The 13019-nt window shown below is 38.5% G+C and overlaps 1 protein-coding gene across 2 annotated transcripts in view; it reads left to right on the top strand.

The window, feature by feature from the left end:
- Positions 1 to 13019, top strand: part of LOC110097326 — a 45885-nt gene that overhangs the window by 26675 nt on the left and 6191 nt on the right. For both annotated transcript variants that reach the window (XM_028699493.1, XM_020823620.2), the window contains exons 7-11: positions 3530 to 3595; positions 3715 to 3757; positions 4657 to 4705; positions 6978 to 7071; positions 7144 to 7196. In XM_028699493.1, coding sequence (XP_028555326.1) covers positions 3530 to 3595; positions 3715 to 3757; positions 4657 to 4705; positions 6978 to 7071; positions 7144 to 7196 — 305 coding nt within the window. The remainder of the gene's footprint in view (positions 1 to 3529; positions 3596 to 3714; positions 3758 to 4656; positions 4706 to 6977; positions 7072 to 7143; positions 7197 to 13019) is intronic.

Below are 13019 nucleotides of genomic sequence, written 5' to 3'. Positions count from 1 at the left end.
GGAAGGTTGGAGCAGTAGCATATCGTCTTAAGTTACCTCCCTACGCTACTATACATCCGGTGTTCCATGTGTCACAGCTGAGGAGAGCCCTCGGGGAGCATGCAATTAGCACCGAATTACCAGCAACAATGACAGAGGATTGGGAAGTGATATTGGATCCCCTAGAGCTTATGGGGGTAAGATCAGATCAAGAAGGCAACAAGGAAATGTTGATTCAATGGAAGGACCCCCCGGAGTTCGATGCGACTTAGAAGCCGTTTGAAAGAGTGAAAGAGCAATTCCCCTCCTTTCACCTTGAGGACAAGGTGAGTTTTTGGGAGGGGAGTAATGTTACGCCTGGACCGGTTCAGTTCTACACCCGACGGCTCAGAGTCGGGCGGAAACAGGAGGAAAATGCAGAGGAGGAGCGGGAGTCGGTGGGCCCAAACAGGGGCTAAAACGCATGGTGGGAGGGAAATTTTTTGAATTAGTGGCTGTTTTAGGAAGTCCATTATTGTCCTTTATGATTAATTTGTATAATTAGGGGATTGGGGGGATTGGCTCCTCATCTTGAATTTTGAATTTTCATTTGAGATCTAGGGTTCGTTTTGGGCTCTTGGCATCGCCGGAGATTGTGGAGAGTACGTTCTTCCTCTCGGATCGAAGAACAATTGTATCTTGATTATTTTGCTTTGCATCTAGTGGAATACAAGTCTTTACTTGTGTTTTCTCTCAATTTCTCCCTGTTTCTCGCTGTTTTCTTTCTGTAGACAGCAGTTTTACTATGGGTTTTTACTGATTTGGGATAGGAATACTTGTGACATAAGTACTTCCTATCATATAGCTGGTGAGCTTTCCATTAGGTGGAGCAATTGCAGGGAGTCAACTAGTGGACTTGCAAGAAGCGTGTTCAGGGTCGAGAGGCAACACCATGCGCTGCTACACGCTGGTAACAACTAACGTTGGCATGATTGACTGCATGTTGATTCACTGGCTGCATGAGTCATGGGAGTAGAAATTTCACACTAAAAAACTTTACTCAGGACTATAAAGTACTTCTAAAACGAGCTTAGTAATGTTTTGTTCAAATTTGTTCATTTATTTATCAAGTTTGACTCAAGTTTGAGCATGATCAGAGTATTAAACTGCTTGTTTATTTACTTCTTTTGCATAAGCTTGAGTGAAGATTTGTCTAAAATTATGGGATTGCTTGAATTTCAGTGATTCCATTAGAAGTTGGGATAACATGTTCATCACTACTGCATAATGTATTTATGAGTGCTAAACATAATGGCGTTCAATAGGATGAAACCAATACAATTGAGGGAAATGAGAGAGAGATGAGCGATCTCAGCATTAAACAAATTTAATTGGATTACATGTTAAAAATTTTGGTTCGATAGCCTTGATAAAAGCGCATGTAATGCAAATATTGCTTCTTTTTATGTCATATATCCATTAAAGTTGAATAAGTGAATTCACTCTGCAGCGAACATAAATATACAAGGGTGCGTGCATGTTAATGTTGAGTGCACTGCCATTTTGCTTATGCTCAGTATCTATATCTTTCATTATGTTCTTCAAAAGTAACTTTGCCCGTTTGGACTCAGTTTAAGAGAAAAAAACTGGTTGGAATGGCATGCTTAGAAGTATGATTCATGAGGACATCCGACCTTGGAGGATCTACCAGAGACGTGGCCGTCAATCTACGGCCTTGATTGCGCTGCTTTATTTTTTATCTTCATTGTATTATAATTATTTGTATTAGTTTATTTTGTGTTATGAGTTATTATTGCATTTTCCATTTATATCCTCATTTGAAGGCCTAGTCATGTGTAAGCCCTAGGGACAAGTTGGTCTTTTATTTTCTTTCATTGTAATGAGGCTATTTAAAGGCCACCTTCTTCGTGGAGGCTAATGAAGATTATTATGAAAAATTTCAGCCATTGAGTTTTGTGAGAGCTTGACAGCTTTGGAGAGAAATCCCTAGGTGAGGGAATCGGATCACCCACCAGCCGCAGGAAGCGTCCGGGCTCGTGGTTACTTTCATCTCCCTTTCTCCCCTCCTCTTTCTCCCTTGACCTGCAGGCCTCCTCACCAAAGTCCTCCTAGTCGCCGGCCAAGAAAACCCCTCCAGCCCTTCTAGTTGCTGACCCTCCCAAGCAAACCTTTCCTAACTGCCGGCCAACAACCCACCTCCACCTCCTCCTAGCTGCCGGTCACCTAGAACCCCTTCTCTAAACCCACGGCTAAACAACCCTAAACTCCACCCCACCCACCTAATCCTAACCCAAACCCTAGCCGCCGGCCACCCAATCCTAATTTCCTTGCCTCCAAAATTAAAAACCCTTCGAAATTTGGCCTTTTCATTTTAGGAAGAAGTCTTAAGTCATATTCAAAATAATTTTTGAATTTGAATTGGTTTCCTAAAATAGAAATCTCTATTTTCCTATTTTAGGAAAGTTCCTAAAATTAATCCCAATTGAATTTAAATTAGTTCCTTCCTAATTTAATTTTTCAAATCAATTAAGAATTGATTTCCCTCCCCAAGCCCCAATCCCCCCTGAAGCCGCCGGCCCCATCCTCCCCTTTCCCTATTTCATAATAAATTCTTACCTCCTTTGAAGCCCCAATTAATTCCCTAAGCCAAGGAGCACTTTTCTTTTCCCTTCCCTTATTTGAAATTAAATTCAGCAATTTGAATTTGATTTCTTTCTATTTCAAATTCAAAGTCTGGAATTTAACCCTTACTCCATTCCCTCCAAATCCGACCTTTAATACCCTACGATTTTCCCTCCCAAAGTGCGCCCAATCAACCTGGAGTTTTCTGTCTAGGGAAGTTCAGCAATGGAGATTGCTGTCCAGCTCTCCGGAGAGAAGCTGCTTGCTGCCCAAAAGTTTTTTCCGGATCATAACTGCTGTTCAAGACTCCCTGGACCAGCAGGATAGCTGTCCAGAACACTCTTGGTTGCTGTCCAAAGTTCCCAGCATGACTAAGCTTGCTGCCACCTTTCAAAATTTGCAGGGTTGCTGTCCAAAGACATCTAGAAGGTTTATGTTGCTGTCCACTCATCATTAACACCCAAAACAACTACACCGGAGCCTCGCATCCTTTTCCTTTGGGTAAACTCTTCATCCAAATCTTCTATCTTCCTAATGGCTCTCAATTGTGGCTTTAATTGATTCATTAAGATCGTGTCAAATCTCTCCACTAAGCCTAGTAATTTAGAGAGTTGATTGAGGGATCTATTTTTCATAGTAACTAGTCTCATTGTTAACTTAGGGATTTTTTGTTAGAAATCTTTCATGTATGCTATGTTTTGAATTATTGATTATTTTATGATCCTAACTTCTAGTTGTGTAACTTGGCCTAAGCTCGTTTCTCCCCTCTCTCGATTTATTTCATTGTTTAAATCATTAAAGTTTAATAGTTAATATTACTCTCAAACAAAGAAGCGTGCAAATTCTTATAAAACATTGCTTAAGCATTTCAGTCCTGCACCAATGATTTGATCTCTATAACATTTGCTCACTGTCTTCAACTTTTTAGGGATTTTACAATGGAGATCTTATGAATTGTGAACACACATTTGACAAATTAGGCCGCACAGCTCAGGTAGATTTACTCGAATTATTTTATCTGATTTTAGAACTCTTTGATTTGTTAATATATTGCTGTATAGTTTATGCATATGATTTTGGTTGGTTATCTAATCTTTTGCCACGCTATGTCAGGTAAACATTATTTGTGGAAGCTGTTTAAGTGGAGGATGTAAAGGTGTGCATCTGCTTTCCTTTTAGTGTATCATTTTCTTTCTTCTGTTGTGTGGTATAACATTCTAATTCTACCTTGTAAAATATCTTTCTGCTTGAGGAATTTTTAATTCATACTTTTTTAAACGATTCTGGATTTTCATTTGTTCTTTAATAATGATGATGTATGTCGTTATTTTGTACCTATCAGACTATTACTATGGGACGTAGCTTTCTGTTGAATAAATCCAAGTGATTTTCTATCGGAATTATTTTAGTGATTAAATATGAGAAATAGCTTGTAGATTGCAAGTATATCTATTTGCTTGTTGGTGATGTCCATGCTCTGAACATGATATGAGAATGATTTGTAATTATTATTCCAATGAGAAGAAACAAGTTACTTTATGTAGAGGATACAAATACCGATTAGTGAACAAAGGTGAAAACTCTCAGGAAGAGAGAAATAAGAAAAACAATAAACACAAATATTGAGAAATAACTACATAATATTCTTCTCCTTTCTATGGAGATGAGTAACTAGGGGATTAGGGGCATTTGGCAGTCTTTTCCTTGCTTGGATTGTGCAGTACTTTTGTACCCTATCCCTCAGGTTGTTTGGTGGGAAAATAGCTGGATAGCCAAGATTGCGTGGATTTGGTTTGGCTTGGGATCCGTCTGCCTCCATGCAATATTTCAAAAAAAATTGATTCCTGATTTGTATCATAATTTGTCGATCATGCAAGACCCTTTTAATAGATTTTCATTATGGACTCATCATTTTTTATGTTGAGGGACACTATTATTCCAGTTGAATATAATCTAATTGGCCTCTCTGATGAAGAGAAACATGGGTTGCTTACACAGTAATTTGGACATGGTTTCATATGTTCTCGTATGATTGCAATTCGTTTACTTTTGCAGGTGAATTTGGTTGCATTTGCAACATATCCTATGATGCATCAAAATGCAGGTATCTCTATAGATGATTTTTTTGTTGTTGTTCACTCTAGACTTCTTTGGCACAATATTCAAGCTAAGCAGCTCAATTAATATTATGCTCTTTTATGTTACTTGATGCCTTTATATATTATGTTGTTTGCAGTGATTTTTGTTTTGTTACATATTTATGCTTGATTTATTTGTTTTCAAGTTGCATCTATCAGCTTTATTAAACCAATGTGAAATTCCAATTGTAAGCATTACTGTTTTGAAGATTTTTCTTTCATGGTCTAGATTTTATTCATGCCAAGCATTTTGTTTTAAATTGTATGAAAACGGCTAGTTGGTTGCAGTGGATATAACTTGAAGTTTGCACATTTGTGTTTATACTGACCTATAAGGGAGTGAAGAGAGATTCTCAACTTACGATGATGAAACTTGTGGTGATAAAGTTCTTCAATTCTTGCTTGCGTTTTATGTCGAAAGAGTCTTGACAAGCAAGGGGTGAATCTTTGTCGGGAGGCGGATCTCGGTGTTAATTTTAGAGGAAGCGAATCTTGGTGCCCACTAATGAGGAGGTCAATCATAATGTCTATGAGGTGGATGTAGGTGTTAATTGTAGAGGTGAATCTTGGTGCCCACTAATGAGGAGGCCAATCACGACGTCAATGAGGTGGATGTAATGCTAATCTTTGATAATGGGGGGGGGGATGTTGGGGTGGGGGAGGCTTGAGGAATGCACTGCTTTTGCTCTTGCCCTTGCCTGTTCTTGGATTCTATTATTTACTGATGTTGAAATAAAAATTCTAGTTATGGAAATCATCCCATGCGTTTATGGTACCTGTTCAATTTTATTGGACATGGGAAAAACTATTCGACATCAAATGTTGAAGTTAAAATAATTATCATAATCATCATTAGTCCTATCCCACTTTCAAGCTTATTCCAAGCATTGGATAATTGCAGCTCTATGTGATCAAAGTCTCATTCATGCTGTGAGTTTGGACTGTTTGATGCATGCTAATCGCTTTCAAAAGCTTTTTTGATTGCTTCGGATTACTCCTGATACATACTCAAGCCCAAGCCCACATGTATACACCATCCCTTAGAGGTTCCCTTTCTCCAAGTATATGTGCCCCCATGTAAGCTTTATCATTCTTCAGGTTTGAAAACTGTACCATCCGGGTTTTCTTTGGTGGGTAGGTTGTGTCTTTATAATACTAAATTGTGGTTCTGCTAATATAAATTCCGTTGTAGTGCATGCACCATTTATTAGTCTATACGTCATACATCTAATGCTAATTGAACTAAAGTTTTGGAGTATTGACCTAGTTCTTGCAGTATTTTTTTTTATTTGCACAAACATCAACTATATCATAATGAAAAGGCTGCATATAGTGTTTGGTGTGAAATCTAATTTTCCTCAACCACGTTGGTCCCAAAGTTTTTGGTAAGATTTGATTTTGATTTTCCTCAACCACATTGATCTCAAAATCTAACATTGCAATTGCTCGGTCCCAAGCCCTTGATGAGAAAAGTGGAGGGTTGTGATAGGTAGCTGACAACCAACGTAAAACTTGTCGACCAATCATGACATGAATCATTTAATACATTGTGTAAATGGTAGGGTGTTTTATGAAAGCTCATTGTATGTTTTGAATACGATGAGAAATGTACAAGGGACGCTGCACCAATGCCTGGGTATAGTGTTAAATAAGCAAATTAAGGGACAAATGTGAGTAAAGAAGCTAGTCCATGAAACTAGAATTAGGAGATGATCTTGAAATATAAGTTGTTTTACAGACAAATTAATGAAATTAATATATATTAGGATTTAAACTAGAAATGATGTTGATGTGATTATAAATAAGAGTTTGAAGAATAATATTGTAGAAATTAATAGAATTGAAGATAGACTAATATGATGCAGTCAAAATTTATCGTTTTATGTTTTTTTTTTCCTTGTGTTTTGAACGCTATGTAATTTTATTTTGTTTGCCAATCCATGATCATGCTAGGGTTGGTGCTCTTAGGTAGTTTCACTCCATTGTCCTTCCACTTGTTTGTCATAGTTTGTTTCTCCTTTTGATTGTCATTGCTCTAAAATGTATTTTTCGTTGACACAATGAGAAGATTTGTTTCATAAGTTATGTAATATTAGTGAGAGTTCTTTTTTTTTCTTCAATTTATTAAGTTGTCTGTGTTATATTTTTTTCTTTTTCAATTTAAATTGCGCTTTTTCATTTGAAAGTTTTTATGTTCATTAGCTTACTTGCTGTAACATTTACCCTTCTATGAACTAGGGTTATTGTTGAAATTGCAATCCCATGTGCCAAGCGCGAATCCCGAGTCTTTGAAGGATTTACTGTCGGTTTTCATCCTCGGTCATGGGAAATAGTAAGTATAATTTTTTGCCTTTTGCTTGCTTACCTTTTAGTTATGCTGACTTATTTGACAATTTGATTGTAGGTTTACAATGGATTGACTCAGATAGGTTTTGAAAAGCCTCATCCTGAATTCAGGTACGAGATATTTTACTTGTCCATTTCTTATGTGAGAAAATTGAGCATCTATACAATTTATAATCTGGTTTCTTCTTTGTTAATCTCCGACCTGGCATTTTCCACTAGAATCCTATTTCTATTTATTGACAAGTTTGCGCTATTTTTGAACTTAATATTTGATCTATCTGTGTTAATCCCCTACCTTGCATTTTCCATATAATCCTATTTCTCCTTGTTGAAAAGTTTATGCTGTTGTAGAAATTTAATATTTGACCTATTTATGCGTCGGGCTGTAAGCTTACCGATTTTTTTAAAAATTTATTATGTAGTGAAAGAATGCTAATAACAAACTCATAAATAAAGCAAGTTATTAAATCTAAAGGGTAAATGACGCATAGATACATGAAATTAGAGAGACTCAATTAGGTCCATTTTTAATATACTCTTGATTCTTAAAGATCTATAATCATCTTTGAAAATGAAAGAGTTTTTGTATTGTATGGATCTTGTTTGAATAATAAAAAAAATGGGGAAAATATCTGTAGCACATCGGCACCTCAACATGTTGTTGAGTTGAACATGCGCATTGTGAATAACAGTTTCAATCGTATAAAAAAAAAAACGGAAGAAACCAAAAGAAATTTACACAAAATTTGGTTTTCTTGGCTTTTGATTGTCCGCTCCCTACTATGAATCTCAAGTCTCCCGTTTGGCTTCACCCAGGAGAACAAGGATCAACCTCTCATATTTCGCCCGATTTCTTCCCACATGATCGAACCGCTCGATAGCAGGCAACGCTCAGCTCGCCTCTAATGGCCTCATATGCGGACGAACCCACTTAGACCGCACCAATCCCGCAACCCCTCTTGCGTCTGCATCCGAATCTGCCGCCTCCTGTCCTCCTCGCCTATGAACGAAGCAAAGCCCGAACCGACTTCCTTCCGGCCTCTGCCTCCCATCTGTTAAGCACACATGTATGAACTCCGGTTGTCCCTTCAAGCTGCACGGTTTGCCGGATTGATCTCCCGACCTCCGTCTGCACACCCACCTCGAATCCTTCTGAGCACTAGTTCGACTCAGGTGCCTAGGCCTTTGATTCTAGAGCACAGGCCCGACTAATACGTGCGGCTCCATCTCATGCACCCTTTGACCCGCCTTTCTTTGCTTCTTGAAACGTGAGTGAGGAAGAAGCATTGTTTTGTTGTATATTGTTATTATTATTAATAAATAATAATAATAATAATAATAATAATAATAATAATGATAAATAATAATAATAATAATAATAATAATAATAATAATAATAATAATAATAATAATAATAATAATAATAATAATAATAATAATAATAATAATAAAGAGAAGAAAAATGCCATGATTGCCAAATTGGAGTCGAAGACTAATTCTGGGATCGATCCTTCCCTCTAAGCCCTCGATCGTCGATTTTGATTCGGTTGAGTAGACATAAAAGGGCAAGTGCCCTCCCTAACTTTTCCTCGTGGGGAGGTGGTGCAGAAAGGCGGTTGAAATGTCGAGAAATTATCGAAGTACCTTGATCGCTATATTGGAGGATTCGAAGATCAGTATCGGGGTCGATTTGCTCCCCCGAAGCCCTCGATTATTGATTTTGATCCGATCGAGCGGACCCAAAAGGGAAAGTGCCCTACCGACCTCCCCTCTTGGGGAAGGGATGCCTGGAGGTTGTCAAAATTACCCTAGGAAACTAGAAAGATTGCGGAGAGACTTTAAAATTAATTAAATTAATTCAGCAACCAAATCTTAAGTTTAATTAATAATTAAATTAAATTAATTGAATAATTTTAAAATATATTTTAGTTAATGAGCCGAGTGAATAATTTTAATTTAAAATTTAAATTTTAAATCAACTAAACTAACAAAAAAATAAAAAATTTAAGTTGAAAAAACATTGAGGGGAGAGCCACTCTAGCTAGTGAATTTTTGCATTTTTTATTAATATTAGGAAACATAAAAATCAATGTTCATATTAAACAAACTATGTACAACTCACACTAACTAGTACCTGTTAGGGGAGATGAGTAAACACCCCAATGATGAAACTGGTAAGAAAATAAAAGCTGCGAAAAAGTAAAATACATCAGGATTTAATATGGAAAAATTCAAAATAGGGAAAAAATCACGGAACCACACCACACCAAGAAATCCACTATAAAAATTGGGAAAAATAAGTACAGATGTCTCTTTTCTCGCACTCTCTCCTTGCTTCTCTTCCTACATATAGTTTTCATTGTCTTCACACTCAAAATACAAGAGAAAGCCAAGTAAAATAACCCCAATGGGACGCAACCCTTTAGAAAAACGAGTAATTAAATTGTCCAGTTCGTCTGACAACGTTGCTGCACTTAAATCTATGTCTTGCATCACTGCAGCAGCGTATCTATACTGCCGCGGTGCTCTGCTCTCTGTCGTTCAGCGCTGGGGAACTCGGGAATATAATACTAGGGCGCTTGGGTACGCAAAGCACTCGAACCTAAGCAGGAGGTAAACCCCCCGTACCCCCAGTATACTCGACAAGCTTTGAGGTCCAAGACAATAGAATAACTAGATTGATCAACATAATTAGATTTCACACATAACATTACCAAACTCCTAAAACTTAAAAAAAAACCTCAAATAGAAAGAAAAGCTTAAAAAATTCGAAGTTAAACCCCTCCAACTCCTGGCAAGCTCTAGCTCCTAGTAAAGATTGCAGCTGCGAGCTCCAGTTCCTATAACTACTAGTCACAAATACCTGCAAGTAAGTAGACAAGGCATTTGCTCGGTGTCATAAATAAAACTTGTATTAAAACAAACAAGTACTAAAACAAATCGATACTAAAACAAGCAGGTATTAAAATAAACTAGTACTAAAACAAACATGTACTAAAATAAGCTCGTACTAAGACAAAACTAGGACTAAAATAGAAAAAACTACCATTACAGGTAAAACTAGTATTGAAAGAAAATTAGAATTGTAAGCAAAACAAAGTGCTGGAAATAAAGTACTAAAGCAAAAGCAAAGTTAATACTATATGAAAATCACTGGTGCTTGTGTCAAAGCAGTGAAGGGTGTAAAGCTAAATATCCGCAGCTCAAACCCCGGTAAATCCCCCCTAACCCCGCTATACAAGCCACCTCTAATAGAGGCCGTAAATCTCACTTTAATTAGGGTGTTAGGGAAAACTTTCCTAAAACAAATAATACATCCCTGATAACTTTAACAACCTTTAATAGAAGCCATAAAACCTACTACATGGGCTACTTTCAATGAAAGTAGTAAGACACAACCTTTTAAACTAACAGACTACTTCTAATAGAAGCAGTAAAACCCACTTCTCTAAACCTTTTAAAGCTATATGGGCTATTTTCAAGGGAAGTCGTAAGACACGCTATACATGCTAATTTCAATGAAATTGGCAAGACCCAACTTCCCAACCAAATGGGTTACTTCTAATAGAAGCAGTAAGACTCGTTACATGGGCTATTTTTAATTAAAGTTGTAAGCTCCGACCCAAAATCAAAATCAAAATATTTAAACTCACGCTTATCCACTTTAGTTTACTCGGGGTCCTTGAGAGGAGGTAACTCATGGTAATTATATTTTCTGGACACTATGATCAACGATTGTTAGTGTTGCTAGATTGAAACCTACGATATTCCTAGAATGACGGAACCGTGGGATCTTGATCAGGTCTACCTTCTGATACGCCGGCCCAAGGGCCGACTCAGCACTTCTACTGGAGGCAGAAACAATCCGCCCCCTCTCAGAATTTTCGTCCAATGGGTGGGCCCCACTCATCCGATTGAGTTCAAATTAAAAAGGAGGGGGCCGTTGGGCTTGGGAGGGAAATTAGATTAGGAAAGCTTTTGCATTAAAGTGCATGAGAGGATTAGGGGGGGATTATGTTTTGATTGATTAAAATTAGGGTTTCTTGGCGACTTGGGCTCTAGACTCTCTTGTCTAGAGATTTGGGAGAGACGATCCTTATCTTGAATTGAGGATCTCTTGTATCTTTGCTTTGTTCTTATTTTCTTTGTTTTCTATGTGATTTGCTATCGTTTGATTGTTCTTCCACCACGAATTCTTCGTTTTCTTGTTGTTTTTATCAATTATTGTTAGGTTTGCTTGCGAACTCAAGTAGATCTGATAGGATTACTTGCAAACTCAAGTATTTCCTATCAAATTGGTATCAGAGCAAGTCTTGGGACCGGTGGAGGGCTGTTTTCGGCGAATTTCAGCGGTGATTCTTGGCCCGTAAAAGAGGAAAGTTGTTGTTTTTGGAGTCCCAAATCCAAAATTTGTGAATCTACAAACTCCGAATTGTGATGATGACCAAGAAAGTGGATGCTTTGGACGAAAGGCTTGAAGAGGAGATGAATCAAATCAAAACAATGGTGGAGGAAAGAATTTCCTCCATGGAAGGACAAGTAGCCGATCTCCGGGACATGATGAATAAATGTTGGAAATTCAAAACCAAACGACGACTTCCGTGGCAAAAGGGGTGGAAGGGAAAAGCATGAATTCTAAAATTCGTAGGGAGGAAGATGAGGTGGAAATCATGAAAAGAGAAAGAAGAAGACCCCATCTAGAGCGTGTCTAGAGGGAAGAAAGAAGAGGTGGATATGTGGAATGCCAAGAAGGATACTATGGCAACCGAGGTGCTGATTTTAAAGAAAGAATGGGGAATTTCGAAGGGGGTTTGGGCTATGGCCGGCCAAGGAAAGATCGGGGGATGTGGGGAGGGCCTAGCGCTTGGGAGAGGGGAAACTATGGAAGAATAAGGGGGAATGGTGGCGACCAGAAGGTTAGGTAGTTGAAGATGCCCATATTTGAAAGAGAATATACGTATGAGTGAATTTATAAGGTGGAGCGATACTTCACCGTCAATGGGCTGACGGAGGAGGAGAAGCTGACAGTAACGGGCTTGTGCTTAGAAGGAAAAGCTCTGTCTTGGTATCAGTGGAGAGACCATATGAGGCATATCAAGAACTGGAGGGAATTCAATGACTGCATAATAGAACGTTTCTAAATTGACCGGGGAGGAGATTTCTATGAGCAATTATTTGCTCTGACGCACGAGGGATCAGTAGCAGACTACCGGGAGCGATTTGAACACCTAGCCAGCAAGGTGGAGCGATTATCAGATACGATAATGGAGAAAAATTTTATGAAGAGGTTGAAGGCGGAGATTCGAGCATCATTGAAGGTTCTGATGCCTCGTGACTTGGGGGAGGACATGAAGTTGGCCCAACTGGTTGAAAATTAGAGAAATTTTGAGAGGGGAGTCAGGAATTGAAGCACATGGCGTACTTACAGGATGATGACCACCCATCTAGCACCTAAAGGTTATGCAATAGGAGGGAGTTGGGAGGCCACCAAGGAGAAGACAATAGGAGGGGGTGGGGGAAATTTCAAGCAGTTGACAAAAAAAGAGATGCAGGAGAAGAAGGTTAAGGGGTTGTGCTTCAGGTGCTATGAAAATTATATGTCAGGGCATCGATACAAGGATCGAACTCTTCAGATTCTCACCGTCTGTGATGACGAGGAAATTGAGGGGTGAGGAGGAGACAGAGGAGGAGATCAAGGAGAAGCTGCATTTAGATCTGGCTGGGGTTTCCCTAAACTCAGTGGTAGGATTCAATACGAATCATACCATGAAGGTGAAGGGGGAGATAGAGGACAGGGAGGTGGTGGTGTTGATTGATAGCAGGGCGTTGACCAATTGGGAGTGAGATTGGTGGATACCAGTTGTTATGGAGTGATGATGGGTACAGGGAAGATGGAGAAAGGCCAGGGGATTTGCAGAGAATTGTTGCTGACTA

The sequence above is a fragment of the Dendrobium catenatum genome, unplaced genomic scaffold (genome assembly GCF_001605985.2).
Source record: "Dendrobium catenatum unplaced genomic scaffold, ASM160598v2 fragScaff_scaffold_1310, whole genome shotgun sequence".
NCBI classification, from domain to species: domain Eukaryota; kingdom Viridiplantae; phylum Streptophyta; class Magnoliopsida; order Asparagales; family Orchidaceae; genus Dendrobium; species Dendrobium catenatum.
Note: the sequence above shows the minus strand (reverse complement) of the source record. Positions and strands in the feature narration are given on the sequence as shown.